Source organism: Crotalus tigris, unplaced genomic scaffold (assembly GCF_016545835.1).
Source record: "Crotalus tigris isolate CLP2741 ecotype Arizona unplaced genomic scaffold, ASM1654583v1 scf7180000023718.2468807, whole genome shotgun sequence".
Lineage (NCBI taxonomy): Eukaryota > Metazoa > Chordata > Lepidosauria > Squamata > Viperidae > Crotalus > Crotalus tigris.
Window position 1 is genome coordinate 1,275,737 of NW_024100137.1, and position 14,024 is coordinate 1,289,760.

The 14,024-nt window shown below is 37.0% G+C and overlaps 1 protein-coding gene and 1 long non-coding RNA gene across 7 annotated transcripts in view; one reads left to right on the forward strand and one right to left on the reverse strand.

Annotated features, from left to right (window-relative positions):
• The window catches only part of SAMD13 (sterile alpha motif domain containing 13), a 37,089-nt gene that overhangs the window by 13,939 nt on the left and 9,126 nt on the right, over positions 1–14,024 (reverse strand). For 5 of the 6 annotated variants that reach the window (XM_039321037.1, XM_039321035.1, XM_039321036.1 and 2 more), the window contains 2 exons: positions 10,278–10,362; positions 4,234–4,345 (listed from right to left, as the gene is read on the reverse strand). In XM_039321037.1, coding sequence (XP_039176971.1) covers positions 4,234–4,345; positions 10,278–10,362 — 197 coding nt within the window. Of the gene's footprint in view, positions 1–4,233; positions 4,346–5,387; positions 5,794–10,277; positions 10,363–14,024 lie in introns of those variants that run through there. The other variant, XM_039321034.1, reaches the window with a different exon arrangement.
• Positions 333–11,776, forward strand: LOC120297889. The gene is made up of 5 exons (XR_005553917.1): positions 333–596; positions 793–951; positions 8,561–8,618; positions 11,075–11,193; positions 11,505–11,776. It is a non-coding gene; the product is annotated as an uncharacterized LOC120297889 (long non-coding RNA).

Sequence of the window (14,024 nt, forward strand, 5' to 3'; positions counted from 1 at the left end):
TCTAGTGGCCTTTTTGGAACTCTATCAGTCTCACAGTTGAAGTGTAAAATACATTTGAAAGCAAACAAAAGAAACACACCCTCAGAAACCCCTGACCCATAATACTGTTAAATATATGATATTTCTACATGTAGTATCATGTCAGGGCTTTTAGTAACCTTAGCTGGGGTAATAACCAATCAGCTAAAAAGAAGGAAACTGTTGATTTCAAAATTATTCAAACGGTTCCCTGTAAAAGATTGTGACATCATCCCTAGATAAGCTAAATAACGGTTAGATTTTGTTCATTTGCATACCGCAGCCCCATTGGCTCTGGGGTGGCTTCAGTTTATCTTAAAGGGAAATCAAATACAAGATATGGAAAGATCCATATTATTTCACAAATTCAGCCCAGCTTATTACCAAAACCTACAAAGCCGTAGATATCAAGCAGAGGTACAGCATTCTGGCAACTGACTTGGTCATTTTAGTGAATGGTACATCTACAGATCATCTTAATCAAAATTTGAAATTTCATCTCCACAGTCTCTTTTTTACATTGGCATGAAAATATGGATTGAATGGGGCACAGATATTAACTGAAAGGAATATTTCAGGTATAAATAGTTTTTGCCTGTTTTTTTATTGACTTATATTTCCATGTTGTGTAAAAACCTTTCTGTTTGCTGATTTTCTCTTTATATTTAAATGAATAATTTTATCTGTCTGTGTATTTAAAAATTAAATGACGTCTAAAGAAAACAAAATAATTAAGCACAAAAACAATTTATATCTCTTGATCCCATTTCCTAGATAACCTCTTTCAAGTGCCGTTTTAGCAAGATGAGTGTCACGCTTTCCAAGCCTGTTTCTAGTGGAATGTGAATATTTGTCCTCAGAGATATTTACTTTAACCAGTTTAGTGGACAGCAGATCACAGTGCCTACCCACATCAGCCCTGTCACCCTAAAGGTACGTAATGGCCTCCACATTTTATGTAATTCTAATAGCCAAACTTATTGCAAGAACTCTATGATCTCATGTCTATGGAGATTCTCAATCATCCAAGTCATGGCTGTCCCAAAGGTGCTTTTACAAAAGGCAACTGGACTTTCTTGGTTTTTTTCCTTGAAAACATTTTGCTTCTCATCCAAGAACTTCTTCAGTTCTCTGAATAATATGCCCTAAATTATGTCAGTTGAAATTTAATTTAATTTAATTTAATCTTTTTTTAAAAAAAATAAAAAATGGATATTATAATTTTCAAAAGAATTCCAATATAAGAAGAAACACTTTATTAAAAATGGAATTTTTTTTGTCAATCACAGAAGACATGAGTGATTTAATTACTGCAAGAGAGGTACTCCAGATATGCTCAACCCCAATAACGTACCATATTTTCCGGTGTATAAGACGACTTTCTAGAGCTTGAAAATCTTCTCAAAAGTCAGGGGTCGTCTTATACACAGGAATATACCGGTAGCTGTTCTCTGAATTTAAAACCAATCTGCCCCCTAGTGGCCAGCCCTATTTTTTTTACAGAAATAAGCACTGAAAGGACAAAGCTTTCTAGCAGCAAAGGAGCTCCTATTGTGCTCATCTATAAACAGAAATTCAATATTGTACTGTATTTTCTGGCGTATAAGATGACTTTCTAAAGCCTGAAAATCTTCTCAAAAGTTGGGGGTCGTCTTATACGCCCAGTCGCCTTATACGCCGGAATATACGGTAAGTCCAGGCAGTACACATTTGAAACTTCACTGACCTGTTTTGCAAAAGAAAATCCTCAGAGTCAGTATGGTAAAGTGGTGAAGGCATTTACAAGTAAAAAATAATAAAACCCACATAAAAAAAACATATAAAAATTAAAAAAGTTAAAAAGAGACAACACCCCGCACGAGTTGTGTCTTATTTTTGGATCTTCATGCCAGTTGAGAGAGCTAAATCTTAATGCTTCTGAAAACCCAGTAAAACGGGGGGGGGGCAACCTCACCTCATGGGACAAGATGCTCCATAGACTCCGTCTGTTATAATTCTTTAACTAATGAATTCTGCAACAAGCAGCTCCTGCCTGACCAGGTGAGATGGGTTGAATGAGCCAGGAGTCCCAGATTCTAGTCCAATTTCAGCCATGGATGTTCACTGCCTTTGGGCCAGCCATTCTCTATCTGCCTAATCTACCTGACAGGAGCGTTGTGGAGAAAGAAACAGGAGGTGGGAACAGTATGTATATCGCCTTGAGCTCCTGTACGAAAGGTGGATTAGAAATGTAATAAATAACATAAAAGTCTTGCTTTAAAAAGCTGTCCTTTACACAAACAATGTCTTTCATGACAATTTTCAAATGGAATGGCAGCTGCTGAACTTTATGACATGCTACAAAAAAAGCAGGGATTGAACTGAACTGAAAGTAAGATACCCACGTACAAAATGGGGATAGTGAAGGCATTAGCAAGCATGATTTTCAATTGTTTGTTTTAATCTAGCACTGTAGAAGCTTATGAAATATTAGAATCCTATGCCTGGAACTGATCACAAAGCCAAAAAATGAAGGCCATGATTCACTGTCTCGTGTGTGTGTGTGTGTGTGTGTGTGTGTGCATGTTTGTTGTTCTCAAAGAAATTAAGATGACTCAATCAAAGTCCTCTCTCTTTTTTAATCTGCATTGCATCTCCTCCCTCCCCCAATATCTGGGGAGGAGAATGACTCATGCAATAGACTCTAGTCATGCCAAACCAGTCTTTTAAATGTTACTGCAGCAGCAGTAGATGATATGATAGAAAAGTGACTCCTGTAATAATGTGTACAAGACAAGAAAGGAAAAGAAGGACATATGAAACATCTAAGACCTGAAGGTGTGGTTGAAACATCTACAATTCCTTATCTTTGGAAAGTTGGTATCACAGGACAACAATTTATCTAGATGAAAAGAACTTTTGTTTCTTTTGAAGTTATCTCGATATTCATTATCTCTGAAATTGATGTTTTCTCCATTTATGAACTTACAAGCACCATTTTCCTTACGGTTAGTGGCTCTGCCGCCACCATTGTGCAATCCTATGCAAAACCAGAGTCCTATCAAGGAGTTAAAAGAAATCCTTTCCAAAATATGGACAAAGTACGTGACAATTCAACCTATAGCATCAAATATAAAGTTTCCCTATGGCTTTAAAATCCTGTTTCAAAAGCCAGTTCCAATTACTCCTCCTACTGTTTTCCCTGCTGAGTTTCTTTAGCAGTAAAATCTGAAGGGTACTTAAAAAGAGCACTCAGTTAATAACGAGTACTGAGGAATAAATAAACACTGCTGGATTAGCAGCTTTTCATTAGACAGTCGTAGCACCTAGTGACAATTACAGGTAGTCCTTACTTACAACCATAATGGAGCCTGCACATTATGGTCCTAAGTCATTACAGTCATAAAGCAGATCATCAACATGATGACCAATTGAATTTCATGATTATTTTTTTTTGCAGCAGTCATTAAGCAAATTCATTATTATTCACTATGGCGTGCTTGTGCCAAAAACTGAGGCAAACAATGTTCTTCAGCAAAAACACTGTAAATTGTAGTCACTTGGCCTTGGGATACTACAAACAGCCATAAATGTGAGCTGGTTGCCAAGCACCCATAATTTGGTCATGTGACTGCACCCCCCACCCCACTGGCTGTTGGAATTTTAGAACTGAGTGTAAGTATCTTTAGGGAATCTGTCATAAATTTGAACTGTCACTAAATGATCAATCATAAGCCAAAGACTGCTTGTATGTAGGTGTCACTGTGAAAAACCTGTCACCTCCTCCCTTTCATTCATTTGAGATGTGTTGGTGCCAGCCTAAGCAAGTCTATCAAGGGACTGGAAGGGTACAGGCATCGTCCTGGTAATGTTGTGTAGGTGATTGACATTCCCATGCTCATTTTCTATCATGTAGCTCAATTTTAAAGGGCCAACCAACTCACTCCTAACTGCATTCATTGAGTGCTTATTTTATTTACTTATTGCATTACTGCACTTTTCATTTATGAGCTCGAAGAAGCGTACAGGTGTACGTGGGGGTGTCTTTCACTTTACTCTCATAACAAACCTGTGGGGTACATTGGTCTTAATACAACTGATCCAAGGTGACTCGGTGTTAAGAGGAGATATGAACCCAGGTTTTTGCAATATCAAGTATTTGCCTGTCATGGTCTCTACTCTGAAATCTCCCAAGCTGGAAATTAAAAGTAAAAAGCTTTGTGCAAACAGATTTACCTGTTCTTGAAAAGCATTTGCTTGTTCTTCAAAGCCCACTGTTCTGAAATAATTCACCACATCTGTAACTGCCCAGTCAGCCGGATCAGGAGGTCTTCCATTCTCTACCAAGCTATGGAGTTTTAAGAAATTCAAACAAAAATGAATCTTTGGCATGGATGTACAAAGTAGCACATATGCTACTCAATTGCTCCCTCAAGAAAAAGAAATCCATCCGGAACCTATCTTGCTTGTTGATATAAAGACCTTTTAAACCACCACCTCTATATGTCTATGAGTCCACTCTGAATCCTACCTCCTCATAAGCCTAAACAGTCATTGTCAGTTTGGTATCTGTTGGACCAAATTCCTATCTACCCAGTTAACATGTGTGGAGGTAACACATGGCCTACTTTCACCACTGGTCTACTGCTACCTTGTAGCACCATCCAAAAAACTGCCTTGTAAAGATATTTCTTCTTGAGTGTCCTTCCAGATCCAGATGCTTTTTAGGCACAATGAACTACCATGCAAGTTGGGCAGAGAGAGGGCATAAAATCTCCAGGCAGAAATATGAGGGCTAACTGAGGTTTTGAGCCTGGCTTATTCCAAATCTAGCACTTAAACCATCAGACACACGTACGTGCACGCACACAATGTATATTGTGGTAGAAAATACATACAGTTTTAATCCTATAAACATGAAGTGAAAAATTGTATCTTAGAACAGGCTTCATGTTAGGAGTTCCTTGCCCTGAACTGAACAAAGATAAACTTTGTCCATTAAGCAACAGTAAATGCCAAATGTTTGGGTGCACTGTCGTTTATAACTCTGCCAAAGTCATGTAGTGATCTTCTTATCTGAATTAAGAATCTGGCACTTCCTATTCCAAATCTGCTTTCTCTTTCACTATGCCATACCACTTGCTAGCAAATTAATTATCCACATTATCTAATAACTACTTAATATTTGGATGTTGTCAAAAAAGCATGGACTAATAAGGAGTCTATAGCATTAGGCACACACGCTATCTTTATTGTAAATGCCAGAAAGCCCTTTTATTATTACTTTCCCTCAATAATGCAGTCTTATGCAGACGAAACAACTTAATAAACTAAGAGCTCTGAATAATGTTTAGTATTAAGCTGGGCAGGACTAACTGCACTATTCCTACCTCCAAAATAGAGACTGAGGATTGACCTTCACCAATTTAAGTCCAGGATATTTCTTCCAATGTCTGCATGATTCAGAGCAGGGATGGATGTGCAGACTCTGTGACAGACAATCAAGTATATTCCAACTGAGTTCATAGCAACACAGTTGTTAAGCCAAGCATCATGTGACTGTGACAGACTTAAGATGTCACTTTCCATTTGGTTGTTAGGTGAGACATTTATGTTTTTATTGCCAGATACTCCATTGACTCTTATCTGTTGGAAGCTAGTTGCAGAACAAGCAAAATAGAAATCATCTTTGCACTTTTTTTTACTTTTTCTACTCTTTTTCTTTCTTTTAGTTTGCATTAGTTTCTACTATTGCAATTGCTGTATAATTTTTAATAAAATTAATTTTTCAAAGGAAATGGTTTTCACAATTGTCAGCAAAGTGATATGTAGGATTTCTTACTCCTACATATCTTACTTACACTTGACTTCTGCAGTTATGTATTCTGTTATCCCTATAGAAGCAAACACATCTGCTTATACACATACCCAGGGCAGTTTCCTCCCCCTTTTACTATTTGCCCTTTCCCTGCTATTGTGTTCAATCATCTTTTAAATATCTATTGCAACAGGAAGTGAAAGAAAACCCACAAAGCACATCTTATAAGTCTTCAGACAGGAATGTGCTAGCACAAGCATGCATGATAATAGCAATTGCCCAGTTCCAGATGTGCACTTTGCGCATCATTTGCATGTCAGCTCTCTGTTAATCTAAAACTGACCCATGCAGATTCTGTAGGTAAAAAGCATATCAGTGTATTCCTATGCTAATTTGGTTCACACAAGTTTGGATGCTAAAACCCAATTCTTTCAATGGTCTTACAACCACCTCATCCAATGTAGTATCTACCACTTTGAAGCCAACATAGCCAGAAGTTAGCGATAATACGGTAGGAATTATTGAAGTCCTACACATCCAGAGAACATCTGGTTACATCAGGCTATTTTAGAAGTATGAAGCTAAATAGACTAACTTTATAAAAAGACTTTGTATAGTGCTGGTGGAATAGTACTCTTAATTTACTTTACTTTATCCAAACTTCTTAGTACAATGTGATTTGACCCAACCTATATGCTAGGAGTATCCAAAGTCCTCCCCTTCGAGAATAATATAATAATTAGATAATCAAATTCTACATAAATGTATGCCTTGGGTTGTGTCTATTTACTTGGTGATTGGTCTAATTTAATTCAATTATTTATCTACATTTTGAGAAAATGTACCAGATTTTGAATCCAACCAAATCACTAGTTTTTAGGATTAGGGTTAGTTCTGCCAATACTATACAAAATTAGAAATATAGAGAACTTTAATTATAAGTGTAAAGATTAAACAAGCTCTGTTTTTGAATAACAGTGCAATAATGCTAGTTGTCCCCTAATTAGTTGTAAAATAAAATCTAAAATGAACCAGCATGGTATCGCTGTAGCAGAAACTAAATCTTAATTCCACACAGTATTGTGAATATACATGGGAGGTAACCTGAAAATGGAACCTCAAATTACATGATGTAATTTGAGGTTCCATTCAAGAATCATACAGTTGAATACAGGCTCACATTTCCACCTTGTGCTTCTTTGTTGCACCAGTGACACCTACTGGCGGGCAGTTTAAAATACACCTAAAGGAGGCCATGAACTCTTAATTCAGTTTTCACCTGCTTGATAAACCAAATATATTGGGCAGAATGGACAAAGTTGAAGAGCTGAATTTATGTTGTTTACCCTGTCACCTAGTATCTTTCAAGGGGAAAGACCACTTGATTGTTTCAATTCCCTGCCTCAGGCACTGCTTGGATTTTTCTCTTGCTTGTTTGGATATTATGCACATGGTATGAAGAAAAAAAGATATTGAGGGGGGAGGCGGATATGCACCTATTTTTTTTTTTTTAAAAAAATCCCTTTTACCTAGTTCAGAGGTTGGAGGTTTTTTATTACAGTACTCAAAACATGTCACCAATTGAGACAATCATGAAATTATTTTCATTCCTTGTTATTTTAGATATGTGAAAATATATTTATTTAATTTAACAAATTTTGACAACTGAATTTTTGCTTTCACATATACTGCAATTTATATGACACTCTACCATAGCTAATGTTTTCTTGCAACACTGTTGAGCTTGTGGATGTTCTTTCAATTGATAAGAATTCTTGCCCTTCCGGTACTGGGGTGATCAGTACTCTTATCTGTTTTCACCATCCAAATCAGAATTTCATCATTTTGTTCTTGTAATGAATACAAGGTAGCCCTCGGCTTACAACTACAATTGAGCCCAAAAAGCGAAACATTTGTTAAGTGAATTTTGTCCTGTTTTACAACCTTTCTTGCTACCGTTGTTAAGTGAATCAGGCTTCCCTATTGACTTGGCTTGTAAGAAGGTCGCAAAAGTGCCAGCATGGCTGGCTCGGGAATTCTGGGAGTTGAAGTCCACGAGTCATAAAAGAGCCAAGGTTGCCTACCCCTGCTCTAGGTCTACCTGTACTGGGTCTTTCTTTCCTTTAATTCAGTGTTTCTCAACCTTGACAATTTTAAGGCATGTGGACTTCAACTCCCAGAATTCCACAGCCAGCATTGCTGGCTGTGGAATTCTGGGAGTTGAAGTCCACATGCCTTAAAATTGTCAAGGTTGAGAAACACTGCTTTAATCCAATAGTAAATGCTCTCTGCCATCCTTGAATTAGCAGAAACCTTTACTGTCATGACACCCGCTGCCTGTTACCTGTTTCTGTCCTGCCTCTATTTGCATCTGTTCTGATTCACTGCCGTTTAGTGGGGTGCTGACTGTATGCATTCTTGCAGCAAATAAGCAAAATGTTAGGATGAATCACCCAGTTTTGTCTTCTCTTATTTTATGCATCTCACAAGCTGGCAGAAACATACAGTAGTTGCAAAGCATGGGGCTATAAACAAGAATGGGATATGTCTGGTTGTCGTGTCTAGGTGACTTCCTGTGCTCCTTTTTCCTATATCTTGTGTTGTCATTATTTGATTTTTTTTTTAAAACTGCTCCTCAGTTTTTTTAAAACTGAGTTACCTTTTCTTAGCCCCCCCCCCCCGCTCCTTTTCTTTATGTAGACAACAAATGCTGACTTCTAGCTTTCTCTGCACATTTTTCTGCAGGCAATGGAAGGTGAAAGTGGGGTTGATCCTATCATTCCATTATTTCACTGTTGAACAGGTATGCTCTTCCTGTACTGCTGACTAAGTAGCCTTGTGTTACTGAACAATTTTGACATATCACTACGATTGCACTGCTATATTTGGCACCTTAGAGAAACCACAGCGAAATGGTGGCCAATGAGCCAGATCAAGACCAGTGAGGAGAGGAGTGTACCCAAATAAAGGGAAACTGGCCACACTTTGCTCCCACCCACTAGCAGTCACCTGATTATATTTATAAATTAACGAGAATTCATAACAGGTTTAAAATACTAAGATGGTCACTGGATGCTTCTCGGCTTAAAAGGAATATGACCACTTTCATACCATAATAGGTTCCTCTATTATGAGAACATCTCAGAAAAAAACAGATACAAATGGGGAAAGGCCTCTTCTTCTGCTTCTGCAGTAATATCCAGCCACGTTATAAGTATTCAAGAGAGCAAATGATGGCAAAATTGCCAAAATTCTCTCCTTTCATCCTCACGGCTTCCAAAAGGCCTTTAGCAGCAGGAGGAATGCCAGCTCTGGAATCAGACATCCCCCCCCCTTTACAACCACCACTAGGTTTTGTTTGATTGTGTTTGCAAAGAAAGAAACAAATGCATACAATGTGAATTAAAAATACAGATGGGGCAGGTATTAGCAACTACCTTTTATTTCCCTTTTGTATGAGTTAGTGGTGAGAGGATTGTTATTACTTGAGGACTGGCAACAGCTTAGAGCACGGGTGTCAAACTCGATCGCGTCACAAGATGTATCGCGACATTTTTTGCCTTTGCGGAGCCGGTGTGGGCGTGGCCTGCACGTGACGCATCCGGCCCGCGGGCTGCCAGTTTGACACCCTGGCTTAGAGAAAGAAACTTGAGTGATGTCATTATTAGTCACCTAGAGGGAACTTGGTAGGCTCACAGCAAGCCTTGTATGTTCTTAAGTGGCGGGTAATCAGGATGAACTACTCCATTAACCTTTTTGTTTTATAACTGCTGCTGATACCCTCCGTGAAGCCCCTTAGTAGTAAACAGGCTCTTTAAACCAGTGGTTCTCAACCTTTCTAATGCTGTGACCCCATAATACAGTTCCCCATGTTGTGGTGACCCCCAACCACTTATACATCACCGGGTGCCAGGGGCGTGGCCAAAGAAAAGGGGGGAAAAATGGCGGACAGCCTTGTTTGGCGACCCCCGTGAAATAGTCGTTCGACCCCAAATGGGGTCCCGACCCACAGGTTGAGAACCACTGCTTTAAACACTTGGAACAGTGATTCTCAACTTTGGCAACTTGAAGATGTGGGGACTTCAACTCCTCCAATTCCCCAGCCAGCATGCTAGCTGAGGAATTCTGGTAATTGAAATCCATACATCTTCAAAGGTGAGAAACTATGCCTTTGAACATATACTTAAATATGTATCAAATGATTAGGACTACAAGTGAGTCTAGACAGTGCTGATATAAAATACTTCAAATCAGATATATGCTTCAGACATGATATCCCTAGTCCAACAAAAATTTCAAAGTCAGAACAACCTCCTCTTGTACTGGCTATATTGTGAAGTTAGCAAAATAACATTTTAACAATCTTTCAAGGTAAAACTACAGCTCTATCTACTTTTGGTACCCAGAAGAATTAAATATCAGCTCAATCAATCAATATGCAACATTTAAGAGGACCACTTACTTTTCTTTGTCCAGCGATCCATTTTCCTTGTTTTCCATGTCAATGGACAGCATGGAGATGTCAATGGGATCTTTTATATCAGGAACTAAACCAATAAAGAAAAAAGGGTCCACATATTTACTAGCATTGTAGTGAGTGTTGTGCAATGTATTAAACCTTGTTTTCCCTGAACTGTTTTAAAGCAGAGAAAAAGAACAGACACAGAGATTGTCACACTGCATAAGTTTAAAAGCAACTTCAACAGAGTTTATAGAAAAGGTCTTTTAATGATCAACAAAAAGTTTCCAACAGGTTGCATATTAATACATTTTAGCAAGGATTTTCTTGGCCAGTGGAGAGGTTTCTGCAAGTTATTATCTTTTATCCATTCTCCATTTTAGGAAATGCACAGATGAAGGGAACTGACACTCTAGACATGTCATGAAATCAGCACCTCCTTTCTACAAAACGTATTTGTATTTTTCTTTAAAATTCATCTTTTTCAATATTCGCCCCTCTATTTAACTTGGTGCTCCAAACAATTGGATAGGCTCCCCCTTGCAACAGGTTTGACAATAATACTGAGGAGATGAATGAAATATGGGCATTAATAGTAGACTTTGAAATGACTCTCAGAATAAGAAGGCAGAGAAAGCATGCAGGGCGTGCCTTCTGGAATTCTTTCCAATTGCTTAATAACAACACCATGGGTTATGTGACCAGAAGATGGGGGGGGGGCCTGAAGGACAAGGCAGTCAATACTGTCACAAGTTGCTGCCCCTCTGTCTCCCTTGTTTTGTTTTGTTTTTTCTTTGCAGGTGAAATGGAGTCCATTTTCAAACTCTGTTTTGTTCTGACTAGCTCCCACATCAAATTTGGTCCCATTCTATTTTTGGAGAGATATCCTGATGACACACAGACATAGCTCTTATCCCTTGTACGTAATTTCTTTCTAATGTTCTGTTGGTTTGAAAAAATAAACATGGATATACAATAGGTATGTGGTAACAATATAGACCTCATTCAACAATGGCCTATTCCACTCCATCAACATTATATATACTGACAATCCCCTTTGGAGGATTGGAGATATAGTTATTCCAAGTTTACAGGTAAGATTATCCCCAATATTGTAGTGATGTCAAACTAAAATCACATTTCTGAAAGTAAACTGATTGGAGAAGACTGTTATAAGCCTTTCCCATTTGCCTTAATAATTTCTGTTATCCTTTTCTGTATCTTTTTTAGCTCTACCTTATCCTTTTTTAAGTTTGGTGACATCTCTGGTTGAGCCTGCCAAGTAAAAACAGATTGGGACTACAAGAAAAGATCTTCCAGATCCCATAGCATGTGATAAATTTAAAATTTTACAACCATACTTGCTGTATATATAACAATCTAATCCAGTAATACAATATAATGTGAAATTAATTTTTGTTGGTTCCTCCTGTCTAAGAAGTGGAAAACAATGGGGAGAATTTAGAAAAAAATATAGTGCTGCTTTTTAAAAAATCTTTCAAACCTTTCTTCCCCGCCCAAATGAAAAAGAATATGATGTGTTTCACATTTTTTCATTCAGTTTTGTATAAATTATTTAAAATGTGAAAGATCTATATGTGTACAAAAATATTGTGCAAATATAATTAAGAAATAAACTAACACTTTTATTGCAAGAACTAAAGTAACCTGATAAGTTTGTTTGAATACAGAAAATCCTTCAGTTTTCCTACACAGAATGCAACAGGATCTCTAACACACTGCCATCCAGATTTACTACAAAACCTCTTATTTAGGGAGAAAATCCCAAGTTAAATATAAGATATTACAAGATGCAAAATAAAGAAGATTGGGCTTATCAGATATGAAACTATATTTTGCTGCCTGCTGTTAGGTTTGGATGAAAGAATGGGAATTGTAAGAGATAGGCGGCTATTAGAGTTTGAAGCTCACAATTTTGAGATTTAGATGGCATGGTTATCTATGGTTTAATAAAATTAATATAAATGTAGATTTTAAAAATCAATGTGTCAGGCAGACCATTCTTAGAATATGGAATAAATATAAACTTAGATTTTCCTGAAACACCTTTGTAGCGTTTAGCACAAGAAGCATTTTATGGACAGAAAATAATAAACAAACGTAATTAATTTATTATGGAGCATTAGAATTTTCTCAATGGGATTGTAAAATGAAATCAAGAGAAGATTTGATAACAGAAGAATACTCTTGTCAATGGTTTTCTTTATGTACAATTAACAAAAAAGTTTAAAGTGGATAAAAGATTTTATGGTTTGGAAGAAAGTAAGACCAAGTTTTAAATAGAATTCTATAATAATAACAAATCTGTCAATCTGTCAAAATGTATAAACCTTTGTTGAAATATGAGACAGAAGAACAAGGGAAAAATGAACGATAAAATTGACTAGAGATTTGGCTAGAAAAATGGAAACGTTTGACACTACCCACAATGGAGAAATGGCTTGTGAAGGTGGAACTTGAGTAGATAGATAAATTCACCCTGACTAGAGAAAAAAAAAAATATGGCTGACTGGAACCCATATAGACCTTCTTCATAAAACAGAAAAAATGCACTTATGATGATTAGGAAAAAAAAGATTTGTGGTTGTGATCATTAGGAAAAAGTGAGCTTTTCTTTTAATCCTAGACTAAGAGATCTTTGTAATCTTACCTATATTTGATGCAAAGAAAATTAGAAACGTCTATTTTTTTTTAATTTGTTCTTTCTTTTTTCCCTTTCTCTTAGTTCTGAATTAGTTTGGGCTAATGTTCATGTTCTCTTTTAATAAAATACCTCTTATTTAGGGAAAATATCTGTTTTCTTAGTGAACAGCATTCAACATCAGGAAATGTAAATTATTTAAATTAATCTAAATTAATTTCCTCAATCCTTTGGGTATAATTTGAATCTCAGGTGACTTTTATTTAATTAAGGTAGATGGATGTTTTCTAGCCATTACTTCTGTGCCTTGAGCCCCAAGTCCACATATGTCTTTGTGTTTGTGTGTGTGTCCGTCTGTCTCAGGTTCTTTTAAATAATCCCGCTGTTTTTCATTTCCTTTCCCTAAGTAGGAGACCTATCCTCTCCTTGATCATCTTCTTGCTCTGAAAGTGATCAAAGAAAGCCATTTTTAGCATTCCTAAACAAGCTCAGCTAAACTTTCCTACCATTATGTTTTGAATAATCCATTTTCTCTCTAGTAATATTTCTATCTGTTTTTTTAAAAAGTCTTTTTATTAATGAGCCCTTCGTACAGCTACACCAGTTTTTTCCCTTTCCACCTGTACTAATTCTTGATTATACTACAAGTATTTGAGTCCTTAAAATTGGGGTTTTTTTTATTTAATTTGGAATCATGGATGCTTTTGGGATTTTTTTTCCTGAACTTCTAAAAATCAGGTTTCCAAATAACCAAGGAATTTATCTACCATTAATATTACAAATTCCCAAATGGCATGGACATTCCCTCTCTCCCAACATATTGCTTATAACTCCACTTTATCAATCACTTCATCCTAGTTGGTCAGGAGTAAATTTTGGCCGATCCCTTGTTCTTTTCTCCAGCTGGGAGCTGAAGCTGTCAGCAAACTGAGTCCAAAACATGTTAGATATTTAAATCCTAACAGAGTTCCTTCCAACAGTGTCAGTATAGTTTGAAGCCCCCATTACTATATGATTATGTATTGTCTTCTGTTGCACGAAAATGCTATTCCTATCATCTATTCATTCCTATCATCACTGTCAAAGTT